Source organism: Panthera tigris, chromosome X (genome assembly GCF_018350195.1).
Source record: "Panthera tigris isolate Pti1 chromosome X, P.tigris_Pti1_mat1.1, whole genome shotgun sequence".
NCBI classification, from domain to species: Eukaryota; Metazoa; Chordata; class Mammalia; order Carnivora; family Felidae; genus Panthera; species Panthera tigris.
Genome location: NC_056677.1, coordinates 7,366,990 through 7,387,189, shown reverse-complemented (window position 1 = coordinate 7,387,189; position 20,200 = coordinate 7,366,990). Strand labels below are relative to the sequence as shown.

General features: G+C 43.4%; 1 protein-coding gene across 1 annotated transcript in view; it reads left to right on the top strand.

The window, feature by feature from the left end:
• The window catches only part of MID1 (midline 1), a 148,254-nt gene that overhangs the window by 97,900 nt on the left and 30,154 nt on the right, over positions 1–20,200 (top strand). Inside the window, exons 4-5 of the mRNA XM_007084803.3 lie at positions 3,670–3,777; positions 13,908–14,056. Coding sequence (XP_007084865.1) covers positions 3,670–3,777; positions 13,908–14,056 — 257 coding nt within the window. The remainder of the gene's footprint in view (positions 1–3,669; positions 3,778–13,907; positions 14,057–20,200) is intronic.

Here is a 20,200-nt window from a genome sequence, read left to right as displayed (position 1 = left end):
ACATGAGTCCTGACAGGATGCAGATGGGATCTGACTTTAGAAGAATTACTTTAGAGATGAAGTCAGTACTAAGAACTAGGGACAAGGATGGGGGGAATGATTCGTCATCCCTAATTATCTTCATCCCACTCTTGTCTTTAGGTGAGGGACCAAGAAGGTGGACATAGAGGTCTATGAAAGAAGGTTTGAGGCTTGTTTCTTTCATCCTTAGGTTGGCTCTACTCAAAGCGCTTGTTTGTATTATTAGCCTTCATGATTCTGAATCAAAAGACGTGAATCAGAAATCGAAGGCTGAAATCATAACCAAGAGCTGCCAGCTTCCAAACCAAACCTGCGAACTAGAAACACCTGAACACACTGCGAGCGACCAATAAACCCATATTTGGGTTAATAGCCCATATAAGAAATGAAATCCAATCAAGTCATTAACTTCTTTTAAGTGACACATAAAACAGCAAAACTGTGGAAAACTTCTTTGTAGTGGGAGAATTTTAGAAATACAGGATAGCATTCAACTTCTTTTATTGTACCTTTTGGAATAGAAGAATGCTAGAGTTACAAAAATTTGGAAGCTTCATCAAAGTATCAAAAGAGATTCAACTTTCCTGGTTTCAAAGGAAAGTCAACTCTGTGTTTTTTGAAAGATCTAAGGAAAATACTTGGCCTAAAATGAATGGATCATGTTTCCAAATTTCTGAGAAATTATATTTTGGGCCAGTGGTGGTTGTGGTATCAGCTTTCCCAAAACATATTTGGCTCAACAAAGTAGATTTCAGTCTACTTTTTTTGTAAAACAAATCTATCCATCATAAATATCAAATGGTCAGAATTTGGATTAAATCAAACCCCATGCTAGGATGGCAACTGGGACACTTTTCCTCCCATGGAGTAACCCAAATCCCAATGATCTTGAGAGTGAAATGGATCCCAAACTAAATCATAGTCTATTAACAAAGCTACTTCTCAATGCAGATGATACTACTTGAGATTTGTCTGTGACTTCACAGTGGTAGTTATTTCCTCAGATATTAGTTCATGTACTTACCACAATAATCCCACGTGGCTGAGACAGCAGATACCGTTCCCCTCATTTTACAAAATAGGAGAATTTTGAAATGGTTATCTTCCTGGACTTTTCCAACATCGACCTATGAGTAGAGCTAGTCCTCGACGCCACATTTCATGACACCTACCTCTAGAACTATTAGTGAGGTTGGATCCAGTTCAGTCAAAACCAGAATGTCATTAAGCACAGAATATGTTAGCAACATCAAAACCTGAGGACTTCATGGTACGGTCAATTGATTTTTGACAAAAGTGCTAAGACACTTCACTGAAGGAAAGAATAGTCTCTCCAGTAGATGGTGCTTAGGCAGCTGGCTATCCAGAAGTAAGAAGGCACGGTTGGACCCTGCTTGGAAGCATACGCAAAACCTAACTCAAAATGGTGCATAGACCTAAATGTAAGAGATAAAACTTCTAGAGGAAAACAGAGGCCTAACTCTTCATGACCTTGGATCGGGTTGCTTAGCTATGACACCAGAAGCACAGATGACAATAGATAAATAAGTAAATTGGACTCTATCAAAATTGTCACTCTTGGGGCTCATTCTAGAAGATACTTTTCTGTGGGGTTTTTTTTTTTACTGTTTATTTTTGAGAGAGTGAGACAGAGCACAAGCAGGGGAGGGGCAGAGAGAGAGGGAGACACAGTATCCGAAGCAGGCTCCAGGCTCAAACTCATGAACCACGAGATCATGACCTGAGGTGAAGTCAGACGCTTAACTGACTGAGCCACTCAGGCACTCCTCTCAAAGATACTTTTCAAGTATAAGGTGCTACTTTCCAGAAATTTCACTCTCTCCATCATAATGTGCCCATGGTTTCAATATGATTCCTTCCTTTTCACAGCTCATTTGTAGCCAGTTATTACATTCAGTTAGAGGTCAAAAGGTAAGACAAGAAATTCCTTGAGAGTAGTGACATTTTGAGTAAATATGTCCATGGATAGCTGAGTTTTTATTTGGGAATCCTCAAGGGAAATTAGAAATGACAACATAAAAGTCATGGTAAGAGAAACTGAGTCCGGTGGTGAACTTCCTTGAAATATTAGCCTGAGTTCCACATTCTGTACTTACCCATCAAAACGTCTTTTTTTTTTTTTAATGTCTATTTATTCTTGGGAGGGAGAGTGAGACAGAGCGTGAGCCGGGGAGGGCCAGAGAGAGGGAGACACAGAATCCGAAGCAGGCTCCGGGCTCCGAGCTGTCAGCACAGAGCCCGACGCGGGGCTCGAACCACAAACCGTGAGAACATGACCTGAGCCAAAGTCAGACGCCTAACCGACTGAGCCACCCCAGCGCCCCTCAAAACGTCTTTTAATTTTCTCTTTTGTTCATCACATTCAGCAAGCATGTTTGCGTGCTAATCTGACATAGGACCTGATCTCGGGGTTTGCTGCAAATGGCCAGTGACCATTATCTTCTCAATAAGAAGATGTCTTGAGTAGTCTCTCTCCTGCGTCTCATAATAATCAGGAATAAAACGCAAGGAATCTTGGCCTCTGGAAACAGGACGTGATTCCTCTGAACAGCCATCAATGGATATTTATCCTGAACTTCTGACCCTACTTCCAGTTTATCTCATTCATAGAGAATGGAATTACTCCAGTTAAATAAAGTATCCCAAATCAGAAGGGCTTAATGACTGGGCCATGGCTCCTCCCTGAGATATGGTAGAGTAATCAATGATGCCATTGTCATTCTCTGTAACACTGCAACTTGTGTGCTGTGTCAAAATCATAAAACTCAAGCATGCTATCTCCCATTTCCCACAGCTGTGATTTTGGGGTCTCTGTTTGCGAATAAGCATTTCAGAATTGTCAAGAGGTGGAGGAAATAGCGTGTGCAGAGTATTTCCCAAGCCCAGTTGCCAAGAATGAGCTAATTGTCACCCTGCCTTGCATATAATGAGTCTTAAAAACTTCAAATAAGGGCCATTCTATAATGATCTACCTTTCCTGGAGAATGGCTGATGTTCATTGTAGAATCTTAGTCTTTCAGACGTATACCAAAAGTAAAATTTTAAATTATGTCATAAGATGAATAAAATATCCAACCATCCGTTTTCTTTTTTGGTGTTTTCATAGTGACTAAATGCAAAGTTGATGGCTGTATTTAAAAGAAGAGTTAAGTAAATATGATATAGTCTTGCTACCTTGCATTTGGAAAATGTGTCCAATGGACGTTAATAGTAGTCTATCCTCCATAAAGGAATACTATTCGTTCTTTTTAAACTTACTTTATATGTCTAATAGGCCAAAATTCCACTCTCTTTCAAGATATAGAAGAAGGAATTGCAAATATATCTCAAGTGTCAATTTCCAACTAATTGGTAATAGCTGTGTATATGTTGTGTTAAGAAAGATTCTGTGGCTGAGTATGGCTTAGCAGAGAAGACTGCTATCATTGGATAATAGTGTTTTCCAAGAGTGTAAGGAAGGGAGTAGACATGTAAGTCCTATATTTTCCATCTTTGTATAATTGGAAAAAGAGTTAACATTTAAAGTATCTTTTTAGTGATTGCCAGAAACGTAGTAGTCTACATTAAAGAGCATTTAACAGAAAACAAAGGCCAAATTAAATGCTCACCATTCTATCTGTCCTATAGGTCAATGCATCACGTCAAGAAGCCAAATTGATGGAAGAGTGTGATCTTCTCATTGAGATCATTCAACAAAGACGACAAATTATTGGAACCAAGATCAAAGAAGGGAAGGTATGATTTCTAGGGCAGAAGATACCATATTCTCCTGGAGAGGATGTCATACTCTCATGCACTTCAGTAGCTTAGGAAATATTGAATACCCCCTTTTTCTATATTTTCTATAACCTCCTCTTACGTCTTTAAGACGTAGCTCAAAGTCCCTTGGTTGACCTTTTTTTTTCTCTACCCCTTTCTTTGTATTATCATGGTCTCCTATGCACATCTGTAATACAAGGATTGCATTACATTACCTCTACTCCATTACTGAACTCCAGAGGGCAGTGTGGAGCTCTGGTCTGTTACAGCCATTGTTTTTTTTTTTTATTAAAAAAAAATTTTTTTTAACGTTTATTTATTATTGAGAGACAGACACAGGACGTGAGCAGGGGAGGGGTAGAGAGAGAGGGAGACACAGAATCTGAAGCGGGCTTCAGGCTCCGAGCTGTCAGCAGAGAGCCCGACACGAGGCTCGAACTCCCGAACCGTGAGATCATGACCTGAGCCGAAGTCGGTCACCCAACCGACGGAGCCACCCAGGCGCCCCAGCCATTGTTTTCATCTCTCTTCTCTAGGAGAAGGTGGGTTCCACAGAGGAAGAGTTCATTTCCTATTTATCGCTATATCCTAGCAATTATCACAGTATTAAATAAATGTTTCAGTGACTCAGATTTTATATAGAGATGGCGAAGTGTTTTCCCATGCCTTTGAGCGAATTCAGACAGGTATAATTTTGTGGTGGCAAAACTCCTGTAGTTTCACTGTATCATATATCCCTTTGTGGATATATGAATAGTAATTCTTTTCTAATGTTTATGTGTTTAAAATCCCTACGGTTTTTATTGAAATACTTAGGATCCATTTTATTTTACCCATTTCTCTGCCTCCCTCCAAAGGTGATTTTGTAGCCATTTTAAAAACAGAAACATTCATTCAAGATTTAACTACTACTGCTCATAACCATACTTTCATGAAATATGTATAATTAAATTAAATTAGCAACTATTAAGTGGTGCACAGAGGTAACGATAGCCAATATATGTGCTCTTCTCTGTTCTCTACAAAATTTCAAAGGTACATTCAATATTGTATCATATTTTAGATTACTTTGTCTGTATAGGTTGAAAGCTATTTATACAGGTAAATTGTGACGGTGATCGGAGACGTCAAAGTGAAATCAAATCAAATAGTTCTTGAAGCTGTTTACAGTGAATTAACAGATTAATGTGAAACCAGTCCCTGGCCAAGAACTGACTCAGCTGTGTTGAGAAGCGACTTTTCCCCACATACACATTGTACAACTTAGCGTCCGCCTGGAATCCTCGCGGGATGTATTTCCCCTTCCATTATCGTGCACCACCTCTCAAGGCTCGTAGTAGTTTCTTACTGCTGCTGTAACAAATTACTGCAGACTGGGTGGCTTAAAACACACAGATTTGGTATCTGACCTTCTGGAGGTCAGGAGTCCAAAATCAGTGTCACTGGCCTTAAAGTCAAGGTTTTGGCTGTGCTGTTTCCTTCTGGAGGCTCTAGGGCAGAATCCATTCATTGCCATTTCTCGGCTCCTGGTTTCCCTATCACATCACTCTGTGCCCTTTGCTTCCCTCCTCAAGTTTCTTTCTCTGACACAGCCTCTCCTGGTTCTCTCTTCTAAGGACCTTTCTAATTACATTGGGATCACTCAGAACATCCAGGATAATACGCCCTCTCTCAAAGGTCCCTGCCTTAATCACATGCGCAACGTCCCTGTGTCATGTAAGGTGCCATAGTTCAAAAACTGCTGGGATTAGGATAAGAGCATCTTTGGGGGCCCTTAATTCAGCCCGGCCAGCATGCCTTTCCCTTGCTTAACTTCCCAGCATGACGACCTCTCTCATGAGCCGGATCAAGATAGTGAAGGGGTGCACGTGCAGTGACAGGAGCACATAGCAAAGTAGGAAAGCGAAGAGACGTAGCTGGACCCAAAACAAGAGAAAGATCTCCACGGGCCAGAAATGGGACGAACCTGCAAAGCCGCGGCTGTGGCTAAAACACAGGCTAGTGGAGACTTGGTCTGGAAGAGACCGAAGCAGCTCCGCCTTCAAGTCCAATGGGTCAATAGTTCTTGATGCCTTGGGCTGAAGGGTACCAGTGCTCCGGATGGTATGGGGGACTGAAATCAGGCTCACTGGTTCGTGCCACGGGCTGTATGAGCCTTCTCGCTTCCTTAAAAGACACCGAAAAGGATTCTTGCCAACCTCTCCCTAGGGTCAGAGTTTTTAGCAAACTTCAGGCCTGGGAGTCTGGAACAAGCCCGTTGTCAGGTTAGCGCCTGGCTCTGCACTATTTCTGACACCCACACAGAAGCCTCAGAGAGGCGGAGGTAATACCCGGGTTCCCGAATGAGGACCCCCACGGGTGAGGTGAGGGCGACTGACGGTAAACCCGCTGGGCGGGGTGGGCTAAGCAAGGAGGGCGAGGGAAGTAAAGATTATGGCTAACTCCTTCCCTTTAAATCTGAAACTCAAACCACAGTTCTGGAGCATATAAGGAAAGCTTGCATTTCTAAAAATACAGCCGACAAACTCAGCAAAGACATTACCTCACCCCAGGTGAAATTCATTTTATGGGAAAATATTAAAAAGATGTTTAAAGAAATAAATGAGGGCATAACTTTGATTTTAAAAGAGCAAAAACTTGTGAAACCACAAAAGGATAGAAAATAAGAGAGAAAGAAATAGGAAAATAACAAGTTAGCAGTTTGGGAGGTAAAAATGTAGACCCTGAAACTACAAAGAAAACTTGGCCACGAGGGGAATTTGGAAACTGAGTTTTAGCCTCCCCGTAGGAGGGGATATCCGCATGTAAGAATATGAAATTCGATCCATATTTCATGCCATATACAAAAATTAAATCTAATTGTTTTCAACATTTATTCCTTTTTTGAGAGACAGAGAGAGACAGTTGTGGGTGGGGAAAGCACAGAGAGAGAGGGAGACATAGAATCCGAAGCAGGCTCCAGGCTCCAAGCGGTCAGCACAGAGCCCGTCGCGGGGCTCGAACTCACGAACCGTGAGATCGTGACCTGAGCCGAAGTCGGACGCTTAACCGACTAAGTCACCCGGGCGCCCCCCAAAATTAAATCTGAATGGATCATATACGTAACGTGAAAGACAACGGGACAGAACTTGGAGGTGCCCGGCTGCCTCAGTCGGAGAGGCATATGTGACTCTTGATCTCGGGGTTGTGAGTTCGAGACTCACGTTGGGTGGAGAGATTACTTGACAACAAAAAAAAATCTTAAAAAAAAAAAGAACTTCTAGAAGAAAGCATGGGAGGAAATCCTGGTGAACCTTGAGTTGGGCAAAGATTGGTTCATACAGAATGAGAAAAAAACATCAAAGAAATCTTTACAAATTAAACAGATCGTTCCAAATTGTATTTCATCAAAAGTAAAAACTCTTTATAAAGCACTGTCAAGAGAATGTAAAGACAAGCCACGGATTGGGGACAAATTTTTATCTAAATCAAAAAGTATTTGTATGCAGATATATAACAACTTCTAAAACCTCGTTAGTAAGGAAATAAACAATACCTTTGCCAAAACGGATGAAAGATTTAAATAGGTACTCTACCGAGGGAGATGTGTTGGTGGCACATAAAAACATGAGGAGATGTTCAAAATCATTAGTCATTAAGGAAGTCGTCAAGAAAAGTCATCGGGGCAAATTAGAACCTTAGTGTGATACCCTTCTTACCTAGTAGAAGGGTTAAAATTAAAAAGCTGGACCATAGCAAGTATTTTTGAGAATGTGGAGGAACTGGAACTCTCACATGCTATTTATAGGAATGAAACGGTGCATTTGGGAGAACTGACAGGTTTTTTTAATTTTTTTATATTTATTTATTTTTGAGAGAGAGAGACAGAGTGCAAGTGGGGGAGGGGCAGAGGCAGAGGGAGACACAGAATCCGAAGCAGGTTCCGGGCTCTGAGCTGTCAGCACAGAGCCCGATGTGGAGCTTGAACTCCCGAACCGTGAGATCATGACCTGAGCTGAGGTCGGACGCTTAACTGACTGAGCTGCCCAGGCACCCCTGATAGTTTTTTTTTTCTTTTTTAAATATTTATTTATTTTTGAAAGAGAGAGAGAGAGAGAGCGTGTGTGTGCGTGTGTGCGTGCATGCATGCGTGCATGAGAGCAGGGGCGAGGCAGAGAGGGAAGGAGAGAGAATCTCAAGCACGTTCCACGCTGTCAGCACAGAGCTCAATTTGGAGCTTGAACCCGTGAACCGTGAGATCGTGACCTGAGCCGGAATCGAGAGTCAGACGCTCAGCCAACTGAGCCACCCACACGTCCTGAACTGACAGTTTCTTAAGTAGTTTAAACGTACACTTACCATATGATCCAGCCATTCCAGGTGTTTACCAAGAGAAATGAAAGCATATGTCCCTGTAAGACATGTACATGAATTTTCATGTGAGTGTGAAGGGTAATAGCCCCAAACTGGAAATGAGCCAAATGTCCATCAACAGATGAATAAACAGTTTGGGGCACATCCATAATGAAATACTATTCAGCAACAAAAAAGAGCAAGCTACCGATACATGCCACGACATGGGTGAATCTCAATAAATTATGGTGAGCGGGGGCACCTGGGTGGCTCAGTCGGTTAAGCTCTGACTCTCGGTTTGGGCTCGGGTCAAGATCTCACGGTTCGTGGGTTCAAGCCCTTTGTTGGGCTCTGCGCTGACAACGTGGAGCCTGCTTGGGATTCTCTCTCTCCCTCCCTCTCTGCCCCTCCCCCACTCACTCTCTCTGTCTCTCTCAAAATAAACAAGTAAAAAAAAAAAATAAAAATAAAAATAAATTATGGTGAGTGAAGGAAGCCAGACAGAAAGTAGTATATTCTGCATGAATACATTCATATGGAAGTTTAGAAATAACACTTTCTAATAATCTACAGCAACAGGAAACAGATCAGTGGTTGCTTAGTGACAGGGAGGGGTGGGCAGGACGAATTACCAAGGGGCTACAGGAAAACTGGAGGCATGATCTATGTGTTCATTGTCTTGAATGTGGTGACTGTTTCCTGGGTTTATGCATATTTGAAAACTTTTAAATTTGCACGTTAATTATGTACAGTTTGTTATCCGTTCGTTGTATCTCTATAAAGCTGTTTATTTTTTTAAATGTTTATTTTGAGAGAGAGAGAATGAGCGAGCACAAGCAGGGGAGGGGCGGAGAGAGAGAGAGAGAGAGAGAGAGAGAGAATCCCAAGCAGCCCCTGAGCCGTCAGCACAGAGCCTGACTCGGGGCTGAATCTCACCAACCGTGAGACCACGACCTGAGCCGAAACCAAGAGTCGGATGCTTAACCAGCTGAGCCACCCAGGCGCCCCTCAGTGAAGCTGTTTATAAGACAATTGCATATTTATATGATGGAACAGTCTTGAAAAATTAAAATTAATGAAGCAGGGTGATATGTATTCATATGGACAAATCACAAAAATAGAAACAAGATTTACAGTACTTTTGTACAGAATGAGAATTGTTATATAACATTTGATAAACTGCAAAAAAAAAAAAAAATCCCATACAGTGTTTGGGCACGTTGTACATGCTTGGGAGTCACCCACCCTGACTTCAAAAAAGGTGTCTTCCTCTCAAGAAGGACTTGAGTGAAATTAGGGAGGGACACACAGGGCTTCAATGCTATCGATAATGTTTTACTTCCTTTTGAAAAATCTTATGCTAATACGATGAAAATATCGAGATTTGGTAAAGCCGGTACTGTGGATAGGAAATTTGCCCCATTACTTGAAAAATTGTGCGTGTGGAATTTCTCCCTTGTTTAAGAAAGTGCCCAGGGACATTATCTCAGAAGCTGTGTTAGAAAGCACACAGTACCTGGGAAAGATGAGGCCCAGTTCGGCTTTCTCTTGAGTGACTGCTTTGGCATATCGCCAAGGAATAGTTGATCCCCAAACTCGGAATTCACAGTGACTGGGTCCCTGGCCAGGGTGTGTTGGTGTAAGAGATAGATTTTCAGGAAAAGAGGAACATGGGTACCTACACCCTTTAAATCTGAGGGGCTGGGCAGGGAGGGCAAGCGTGTCTGAGGACGCTGAACGCAGAGAAGGGACTGGGGGGCCCTCTGAGCGGCACTTGAAAGTGGGGAGCTGGAGGAGGCGCCAGCAGGATTTGGGGGATCGTGGTGGTGAATTTCATCCACCTCGCGCCTTTGCCACCATGTGTCTCTGGTGCCGACACAGACCATCGCTCTCAGACCATTGTGCGTTCTTTGAAATACATAGCTTGGCAGCCTTTGTACTTGGACGGACTGGAGAGTCTCAAGCCATGAGACTCCCTGGGAAAGAATTGTCTTATCTCTTCAGTAGTGGGAGATAAATTTCATGGCAACACACGAAGAGCTGGCACCAGACTCCAGATGAAGCAAATCACGTGTGTTATGTTCAGGCACAGGTCGATGGTAGAAAGCCGCAGCCGCAGAGAAAAAGGGTCCCTCGTCCTCACTGCTTTTGTGTACTCTAAATCTCCAAAATTTAAGATCATTAACCGGACTACACGTTCGGGCTTTTCTTCAGCCTGATTGAAATGCCAAGGACCGGCTTCCTTGGCCATTCAGGTATTTGTGATGACTGAGGATCAGTTGCTAGGACATAACAGTGTTGGGGTGGAATCCTGCAATGTACATAAAAGCACATATATTAAAAGCATTTAAAATGCATTTCAAGAAAAACAAAGGGCTACTTTTCAAAGCATGCGTAAGGTATAATAAACAGCCAGCAAATTGCCATACTGAAGCCGGTGTCCCCAGTCAAAGGAGATCCACCAGGCGGGATATTTCCATGATGAGTATGGAATGAATTCCTGAAATTACAGTGTGCAATCAACACTTCCCAAAGGAAAAAAGAGCAGGGCCAACTCGGAAAAATTTCCCCTGTGGCAGTAACACATAATATAAAGGTTCTTCTTACGTGTCAGGATCTAGTGTTTCTTTTCAAAAACCAAATTTTATTCATCTTGTCAGATTTTTAAAATAATACACGAAGTGTTTTCTAATGAAGAAATTAGTATTTTGCTAAATGCTCCGTGTCTGATCCCGAAGGGCTGTATACCAAGTAGGGTAGTGTTTCCCAGAGTGTGGTTCCGATCAAGGCCATCTGATCAGAATCGTTTCAGTTAGCAAACTTTTTTTGTAAAGGGCCAAATAATAACTATTTTTTATTTTGCCAGGCAGTTTCTCTTGCAGAAGCTCACCTCTCTGCCCAGTGTTGTAGTGTGAAAGCAGCCACAGGCGAGCCCTAAATGAATGAATGTGGTAGTGTGCCAATAAAACTTTATTTACACAGACGGGTGTGTGCGGAGTATGGCTCACAGACCATAGCTTATGAACACCTAACTTAGAGCGGTATTTTTATCTTTTCTTTTTTTAACTGGAACTCACAGTAAGAAATACATAGGACATCAAATCCAGCCTGTGTGCACGTGCACACGCGCGCGCACACACACACACACACACACAGAGTTTTGCAAAACCTAATTTGCCCTTCGTACCAGAAATACACTCTGCTACTTTCTTTCCTCCTCCCCTCTTCTATTTAATGTTTTATTTTTTTAAGTTTGTTTATTCTGAGAGAAAGGGAGAGGGAGCGAGCGCACAAGCAGGGGAGGGGCAGACAGAAGGAGAGACAGAATCCCAAGACAGCTCTGTGCCACCGGCACAGAGCCGATTTGGGGCTCGAACTCACGAACCGTGAGATCATGACCTGGGCCAAGATGAGGAGTCGGGCACAACCCACTGCGCCACCCAGGCGCCCGTCTTCTACTTCGTGTTTTCAGGGCTAGTTTTCATCATACCTGTACCTCATTGCCTGTTGAGATGCAGAATCCCGCTGCTCTGCCCGTGACAGCTTTTTACCTAGGATTTTGAGACGTGAGCCCAAACATCTGTAGTTCTCTTTTTAAAAGATCCCCAGCAGCTTCTTATGCACACCATTTTGAAAAGCTCTGATCTGGTGTATCAGATGGAATTGTACACTTGAGTTAAAATTAAAATTATTCCAACAATTTTTTCTGTGAAGCATTCCTATGTGTTCAAAGGAGGCTCTCATTTTGGCCTGTTTCAACTTACGCATGACTGAGGAGGTTTTTTCCCTTCTCCTCTTTTAAAAAAAATTTTTTTAATGTTTATTTATTTTTAAGAGAGAGAGACAGAGTGCAAGCAGGGGAGGGGCAGAGAGAGAGAGAGGGAGACACAGAATCCGAAGCAGGCTCCAGGCTCCGAGCCGTCAGCAGAGAGCCCGACGCGGGGCTCGAACCCACGAGCCTTGAGATTATGACCTGAGCCGAAGTCGGACACTTAACCGACTGAGCCACCCAGGCGCCCCTCCCTTCTCCTCTTAATGTCACTTTTAATTTCCAATATCATGATAGAAGAAAAGAAAGAAGAGAATAGAGTTCAAGCATTGTTAGATGTGTAGTCATGGGATCACTGACCGGCGTACTGAAAGGATAAGTGATTGACACGAAGTTATTCCAAGGGAATATTGCGACCTTATGTGTCTTTTGTTAGAATCGTATTAAACATCTTTAATTCTGTTGTGTGATTCCAAATATTCCATCCACTTGGTTTGTTCGAGGGACTCTTCAGTTATTTTGCTTCCTCTGGATGTATTCACGTTAGAAGCTAAATTCAGTTTCGTGTAAACTAAGCGTCACTTCGTTCAACTCACGACCACGGTTAATCCGCTGCGGAGGGTCACTAGAATTCTGACGAGTGAAGCCTTTTGCCAGGCTTCGTATCATATACCGTTTGCTCCAAGGTTTTGACACTTCATTCTCTAACTCTCCTTTCGGGAATTTTTCTCACTCTTGCCTGAAATTTTGTGGCCGCGGTCTCTCAGCGCAGCATATTCATTTCCTTTGTTTGCTGCAGTACGACAAAGCTGGAATCAGATGTTCCTTAGAGGCCTCGAGTTCTGACATCTCCTTCCTTCCTTTTCTCCGATTAAAGCTGCATGGGAATGGTAATGATGACTTGGAGAAAGAAGGAATTTCTCGGAGTTAGCAGGAATTCTGGAGGGAGCTGGAGCCAGCCCTGTCTGTAAGACAGATTAACTGGCCTCCTCCCTACCCTTTCACCCAGGGCTGGTTTCCATTCCGGAATGATCATAAAGCCGGCCAAGACCTGTCCCGAGCTGTGTGGAGAGGGCACCGGGCGCTCGGCAATTCTAATTAGCAATCTAATTTTAACTTGGCTTCTGGCCCGAGGGCTTCATCTCGTAGCACATTTCAAACACCCGAGCGCATGGTCAAGTGGGTTACCGTGCACTTATCTTGGCCTACCCCAGAGGTTACGGTCAATTACGTTTGAGGGTCGTTTTCAAGCAAGACAGGATCAGGAATCGGAATGGAGGTTGGAACCAAACATGCATTTTTATCCCGACTGGGAAACGCTTATCAAAATAGTTCTTAGTTATCAAGTAAGCACAAAGTGCCTGGAAATGACGTTCCCAGTGAGGGGAAACGGCCCAGCTGTGCTTTTTTTGGCCTTCTCTCATCTGCTCAACAGGAAAAATATTAATCAATGGAAAAAACGCTCTCTTTCTGTGAATTTAACACATGAGTTTTAGATCGCGTGGGAAATAGTAATACCTCATGTTTTCACATCACAATTTTATTACATGGATTGCAAAGAACTTTTTAGAAAATGGTTCTTACTGAAGCCACACGTTTGCACCTATGGAGATGTTTTATTTGCTTGATGGCCCAGCTGCAAACCTGAGATAAGAGAAAGTTCCAGCATTCCCTGTGATCTTTCAGTAATTGAGTGGAATAGTGGGGGAAGAGGTCTGGTGACCCTTGTAACTTACCATGGGGCAACACCTTGTTTCCCCATCAACAAGGAAGTAATTCGCCATTCAGTATTTTCCCATAAAACAAATTAGCAACGCTTCTCCAAGGAGACAAAGGCTGTCTAAGCCAGGAGTCCCGTATCGGAGATTTCCATATGTCTCTGCCTGCTTGTCGGACTTTTATTGAAGGACAACTTACGTGCAACAGAACGCACGCATCAGAAGGGTCCGGCCCGATGCGTTTTCCCTAAGCGAGCCCACCCGTGTAACCATCTCCTCTTTTCAAGGTGATGAGGCTCCGCAAACTGGCTCAGCAGATTGCAAACTGCAAGCAGTGCATTGAGCGGTCGGCATCACTTATCTCCCAAGCGGAACACTCTCTGAAGGAGAACGATCATGCGCGCTTCCTACAGACGGCGAAGAATATCACTGAGAGGTGAGTGCGGGGGCTGCTGGGAAGTTCTCAGCCGCTGGGCTCCTGTGTCTGGGGAGCGATTGGTTGGCCTTGCCCTCCCCTTGCTTTTGTTTTCATTTTCAAGGCTGAGTACCAGGGAGAATAGAGGCTTTGAGCAGCTTTGTTCCAGCTAAAGATGCTTCCCTTTGACACGTCAAAGCCTTTTCAGCAGCGCCCTGGAGTTCAAGGCCTTTGAAACAAGAGTCCACCAGCTAGAAAGAATAAAATCAGCCTTGCTTTTTGGGGGGAGAAAGCTTATGGTGGCACAAAACCAGCATTTATTGTGACTCTCAGACCTGATCTTATCGTACGCTTGATAACAAAGAATCAGAATGAAGGCAAAGACATAAAAGGGAATCTTTTCTTCCATCTCAGGGCTCATCTATTTGGAAAAAAAAAAAAGAGCAAACTCCCAGGTGTTGTTTTCCGTTAGACCTGTTTTTATTTGGTCGAGAAGCTTCACCTCTTCTGAAAGGTCAAAGCTGACTCATGTGAGAGAGAGCGGACCCACCTGTCAGTCTCCTACCTCTTGCTTTGAAATGTGTGGCTTATTCTAGGGCAGGGAACATGGAGATAACATTATTTGAATGGACGGTTCAGCAGTAGAACTGGTGGGAGTCTGTGCTCCCTTGGTCCGAGTACTTGATCGGTACAGAATCACTTGTTCTCCCTGATGCAAAAACCTACAGCAGCTCTCGTGGAGCCACAAAACGCACCTGACTCACCTAAATGATATCTCCAAGCCTTGCCAGTGCCCTTGACCTCTCATTCATTCTGCTTTTCAGAGTCACTTTTCCCTTATCCAGAGCAATAATAGAATCCAATCACCGGACAACCCCAGGCAGCTCATTCATGCTGGTCTTTATCCTAGAGCAGGAGTCTGCCAACTCCTATAAAGGACCAGAGAGTAAATATTTTCAGCTTTGCAACTTATGAGGTCTCCTTGGAAGCTACTCAACCCGGCCGTGATAGCTCTCTATCAGCCTCGCTTAGACAGTACAGAAACACTGTCTAAAGGGTGTTTCTAAAAACATTTCGCAAAACAGGTATTTGGCCCTATGGCTGTATTTTGCCAACCCCTGGCCCAGGGGGAAAAATACCATCCTATGACTTGAATTTCTTCAAGGAAAGAGAAAGAAAGCCAACATTAGTTGAGTGCTTGCTTGTGGCGGCCACTGTGCTAATTCTCAAAATGTCGCGTACAGGTAGGCATTGATATTTCCGTTTCCGCTCTTCTTTCAATTAGAGTAACGTACAGTAGTAGTTTGACAACTCTGGTCTCGTATTGAACCGGCCTCGCCGTGTTGTTATAGTTGAGAAAAATTTCTTCCGCGATTGGTTCCGATACCTGATCTCTTCCAAAGCACGTGGATAGCAGCTGGTTATATCCTTAAAATGATCACGTCCCTACTCTTAAGAGAAGCCAGTTTCTTTCCTCGTGTCTCCTAGGTTCCAAGCGTTTAATTGTCTTCCCAGCTCTCATCTGGACTGTATCCAATTGTTTTATATGCATCCTAAAGTTAGAAAGTGCAAATACCACTAATAACTCCGGTGTACCTAGGGCAGTCTACTAGACGGTGTTTACACTTATGTCATGATTTCCAACTGGGATCCAAGTACTTTTCTCCAGCTTTAAATCACGAGATGGCCAGATGAAATGGCTACTGTGAAGTGCATTTCTCAGCAATCCCTAAAAATTTGATCACGTGTAATATGAAGAAATTCTCAAGGGCAGAGAATGTGGCCCCATACCAGTTAAGACAGAACATTCTGGGCGTACCTGGGTGGCTCAGCCGGTTGAGCGTCCAGCTTCGACTCGGGTCATGGTCTCGCGGTTCATGAGTTCGAGCCCCACATCGGGCTCACTGCTGTCAGCTTGTTTGCGTGGAGCCCACTTCAGATCCTCTGTCTTCCTCTCTCTGCCTCTCCCCTGCTTACGCTCTTCCAAAAATAAATATTAAAAAAAAAAAAGAACATTCTGAAAGAAGGCCTACCTACCTTTGAAGTGTAACATAAGCACATGAATGTCCACACGTGATCTCCCTCAGATCCAGCAGGGTATAACTGGTCCCATTCACCTCCACCCGTAACAAGCCCATCTCTTCAAGAACAGAAACATGACTTTGAGTTTTCTTTCTACAAATGAATTGTATAATACAGTTGACCCTCAAACAGCATGGGTTTGAATTGCACAGGTGCACTTATACATAGATTTTTAAAAATAAATACAGTACAGTGCTGTAAATGTACTTTCTCTCATGATTTTCTTAATAATATTTTCTATAATAATATTTCTTAATATTTCTACTAATAGTTTCTTCTCTCTAGCTTACTGTATTGTAAGAATGCAGAATATAATGCATATGACATACAAAAAAATGTGTTAATCGACTATTTATGTTACCAGTAAGGCTTCTGGTCAACAGTAGGCTATTAGTAGTTATGTTTGGCGGGGGAGGAATCAAAAGTTATACATGGATTTTCAACTGGGTGGGGGTCAGCACCCCTAACCACCCCCCCATTGTTCAAAGGTCAACTGAGCAATATATTCTCAAGCATCACTAATACATAGTTCTCGCTGTGATTGTGTGTGCACTTTTATAAAATTATTATTTTTTTAAAGTTTATTTATTTTGAGAGGGTGGGGGGCGGGGAATGCAGCAGGGTGAGCCTGGGAGGGGCAGAAAGAGAGAGGGAGAGACAGAATCCCAAACAGGCTCTGTCTGTCAGCACAGAGCTTGATGCAGGGCTCGATCTCACGAACGGTGAGATCCTGACCTAAGCCAAAATGAAGACTTTGATTCTTAACTGACTGAGCCACCCAAGCACCCCTAAAATTATTGTAAATAAGCAAAATTATGCACTAAGTCCAGACATAAGAAAGTCGGCCGCCTGTTTATGAGAAGGCTAAACTTCCATCAAAGTTTAAAGACATAGTACCTGTAAAAATTTGCCAACATCCTTCATCCCCCCGTTTCTGCAGCTCCTCTCTTGTGTCTTCATTTGTCAATCTTCTTGGTCACTTCCCGAGCCTTTCTCTTTCTAGGACTGGAATGAAGGGAAAGGGCAGGGGGCTTGGACTAGGACCTGGGAAACTTGGGCAGATCCCAGCACTGCCACTTTTTAACTGCGATCCTTTGGGGTTTATCCGTGAGGTATTTTCTGCTAAGAGGAGTGGGCTCGTAATAGCTACCTCTATCGGTAATTTTGATAATACTGCTGGTATCCTATCCTAAGAATAGGCCTTTAACGTCGTTGATACTCCATACTGTATGTTGGATTTAAGTTTTCAGAGTTCATTGTGTCGGTACGGCCCTGCCTTGTGTGTCTCTTCTGGGGCTGGTCTCTGCCTGTCTCAACTCTTCAATCCTTTACTTAGTAAGCATTCCACTCTGGGACGTGACTTCATGATTCTCTGCCTCCTATTGTGTCTGCCTTGGGCGTTGGCACCTGTATACTTCCAAACCATCTTTATTCTTCTAGTCAAGGGTGGAAAGCCCAGAACAAACTTGGAATCCTGCAAGCCTTCCTAAAGTGAGACTTGGGGGAGGTTTTTCGACATCTTTAAACCACTTGAAGTGGATATGTTCACCTACAGGCTGAATCAAACTGCAAAAAGCTTTTTGATTTAGAAACAGTAAGAAAAAAAAAAAGGAGAGAGACCCTCAAGCTTTACCTTGTAGGAGATGCATGTGCTTTGGAATCAAGTGTCCGGCTCTGGGTTCATTGCCTGGCAGTAATTACGGACGGCATTGGGGCTGCTCCTTTAACACTTGTGAGTCCAATCTTGCTCGCACGTTCCTAGCAGGCAGAACCCCAGCCATCTTGTTTCCACCATTATAGCCCCAGCACGTAGCAAACTGCCTGACGTGAATGAATGAGTGAACAAATTATAAAACAGGTCGAAGAGTCCTACCTAATGCGGTTGTCACAGGGACAAAATGAGATAATGTGGTAAAACTATTATTCCAGTTCCCGTCCCAAGGTGAACGTGCAACAAATGCTCATTCCCGTCCTTCCTACTCACTGAGTTGATGCAAACAGATTGTATAACATACCGCATTCTCAAGCCACGCTAACGTATAGGTCTTTTGTGGGATTGTATGGGCGTCTTTACAAAATCACGTTAAGCAAAACTTTTCACTGAATTGAAGCATAAGAAAGTTGGTCTACTGGTTATGAGAAATCTGAAGTTTTCGCAGCGAATTCTCAAGAGGAGGGTTAAAGGAAACTTCCCTCTCAACGGTACCCATTTTTCAGACCTTCTAGGAGGGTATCCGACCCCACAGAGTGACCCCTCTGCCCTTGAACACCTAAGCAGTTCAAGGATCCAAGGTGTTTTAAGAATTTAAGCACATGTGATGAGTGGTTTTTGAAGAGTGTTCTGGTGGGGTGTTAGTTGGTATTAAAACAACAAAATTCCAGAGCCAAATGCATCCGGGAAATCTTGAGCAGACCCAAGTAAACCACATTTTGTTGCCATGAGACCTCGCTGGGTTTTACTGTGGTGATGTGCCCTCTCGCCCAAGAGAGACGACCCATTTAAGTGCCATTGTCGGGGGCCTGGCATGGGGGCGATATTCAGCAGGAAGGGTAGAGCATCTTGCCCTGACATGGACTATTTGACAGAAACCCTGTAAGCAGTGTAATTCTAGACACATCCACCTTCTGGAAAACTGGCCCCATGTGGCTCCTAGCAAACAGAGTGTTATAGAGATTAGAGCCATCAAAGTACAACCAGAAACAGAAGTAATGTGCAGTCCACCCTCTTAAACATCAGCATAGGGCACAAAGTCCTTATTTGCCTCAATATGACCAAGGCTTCACATACACCTACAGGCATGTGCACACATGTGTGCACACACACACACACACACACACACACACACACACAACTGTGAAGGCACAGAATTGCGAAAGTGGCCTAACACTGATGGCCCTGGTGGATTTTGGCAGCTCATCTGAAAGGCCAGAAGACGGGCAACAAGGATTTGGGGAATAAAAACGTGACCTAAAATGTTGAATCTGGCAGCTCTCCCCTCGCCCATCACTCCAATTAAGAATTTGAAATTGTAGCCAATGATAAATATCTTTCCTTCCATCAAAAAACTGTGTAGGTGTTAAAGGCTGCAGTAACTCCGCAGATCCTTGCTGTCAGTCTTTGCCTCTCAGGCTTAGGGACTTTCAGCCTTTCCGTTCCCACCCCGCAAAGTTCCCACCATCAAGATGACAGGCATTTTTAACCCTGTCACGTGACCGAAGCACATTTTTAGTTACCTGTGGACCATAGGACCCGGAGAAACTTGGGAGAACTCTATTCTGGATGAGCCTGAACAGAAGCTTCTGCCCCTGGACTGGGCAAGTGCTAAGGCGAGAGTCAGAGGCCTTAAGGTCCTCTCAGCCCAAGACCTTCTAATTGGGGTTTCGCTTTGAAATTTTTATTTGAGGAGTTCAAATGCCGTTAGAGCATTTCTTTTAACTTTTCTGCACCGATGCAAATATGTCGGGCTCTTCAGCCCCTGGCATACTTTAAGGGCTTAGTAAATATTTGCTGAATAATCCTGGGATCTCTCGGAGTTTTGAGGAGTTTTTCTGATTATGGGTCATAAGGAAAGCATGTTTAAGTACAGTTTGACCATCTGTAAAAAATGCCTAGCAACCGTCCCTTTATCCATCGGTCTAAATTAGCAGGTGTGTTAGTCACAATAATTTGCCCATTTCCCTCGGGCGCAATCTTTAGCCAACAAGATCCCGTAACTCTGCTATTTACTGTTTCTTGGTGAAAAGGTGAGGTGGTGAATTTAGACTCTCCACCCTCATTGAAACACTTGAAACTTTTCTTTCCAGAGTTTATGCCTCTTCAAACGTTCATCTATGGATCCCAATATCATTTCGATTATTACATTGTTAATTATCCTGTCTCCTTCCCTCCCCTCCACAGAACTGAAAATGTACCAGAAGTACAAGTATAGAAATTCTATTTCTAAGGATTTTGAGCACTTCACAGGTGTAACTATTATTATCTTTTTTAAGGGTTTTTAAATGTTTATTCGTTTTTGAGAGAGAGAGAGAGACAGAGTGTGAGCGGGGGAGGGGCAGGGAGCATAGGAGACACAGAATCCGAAG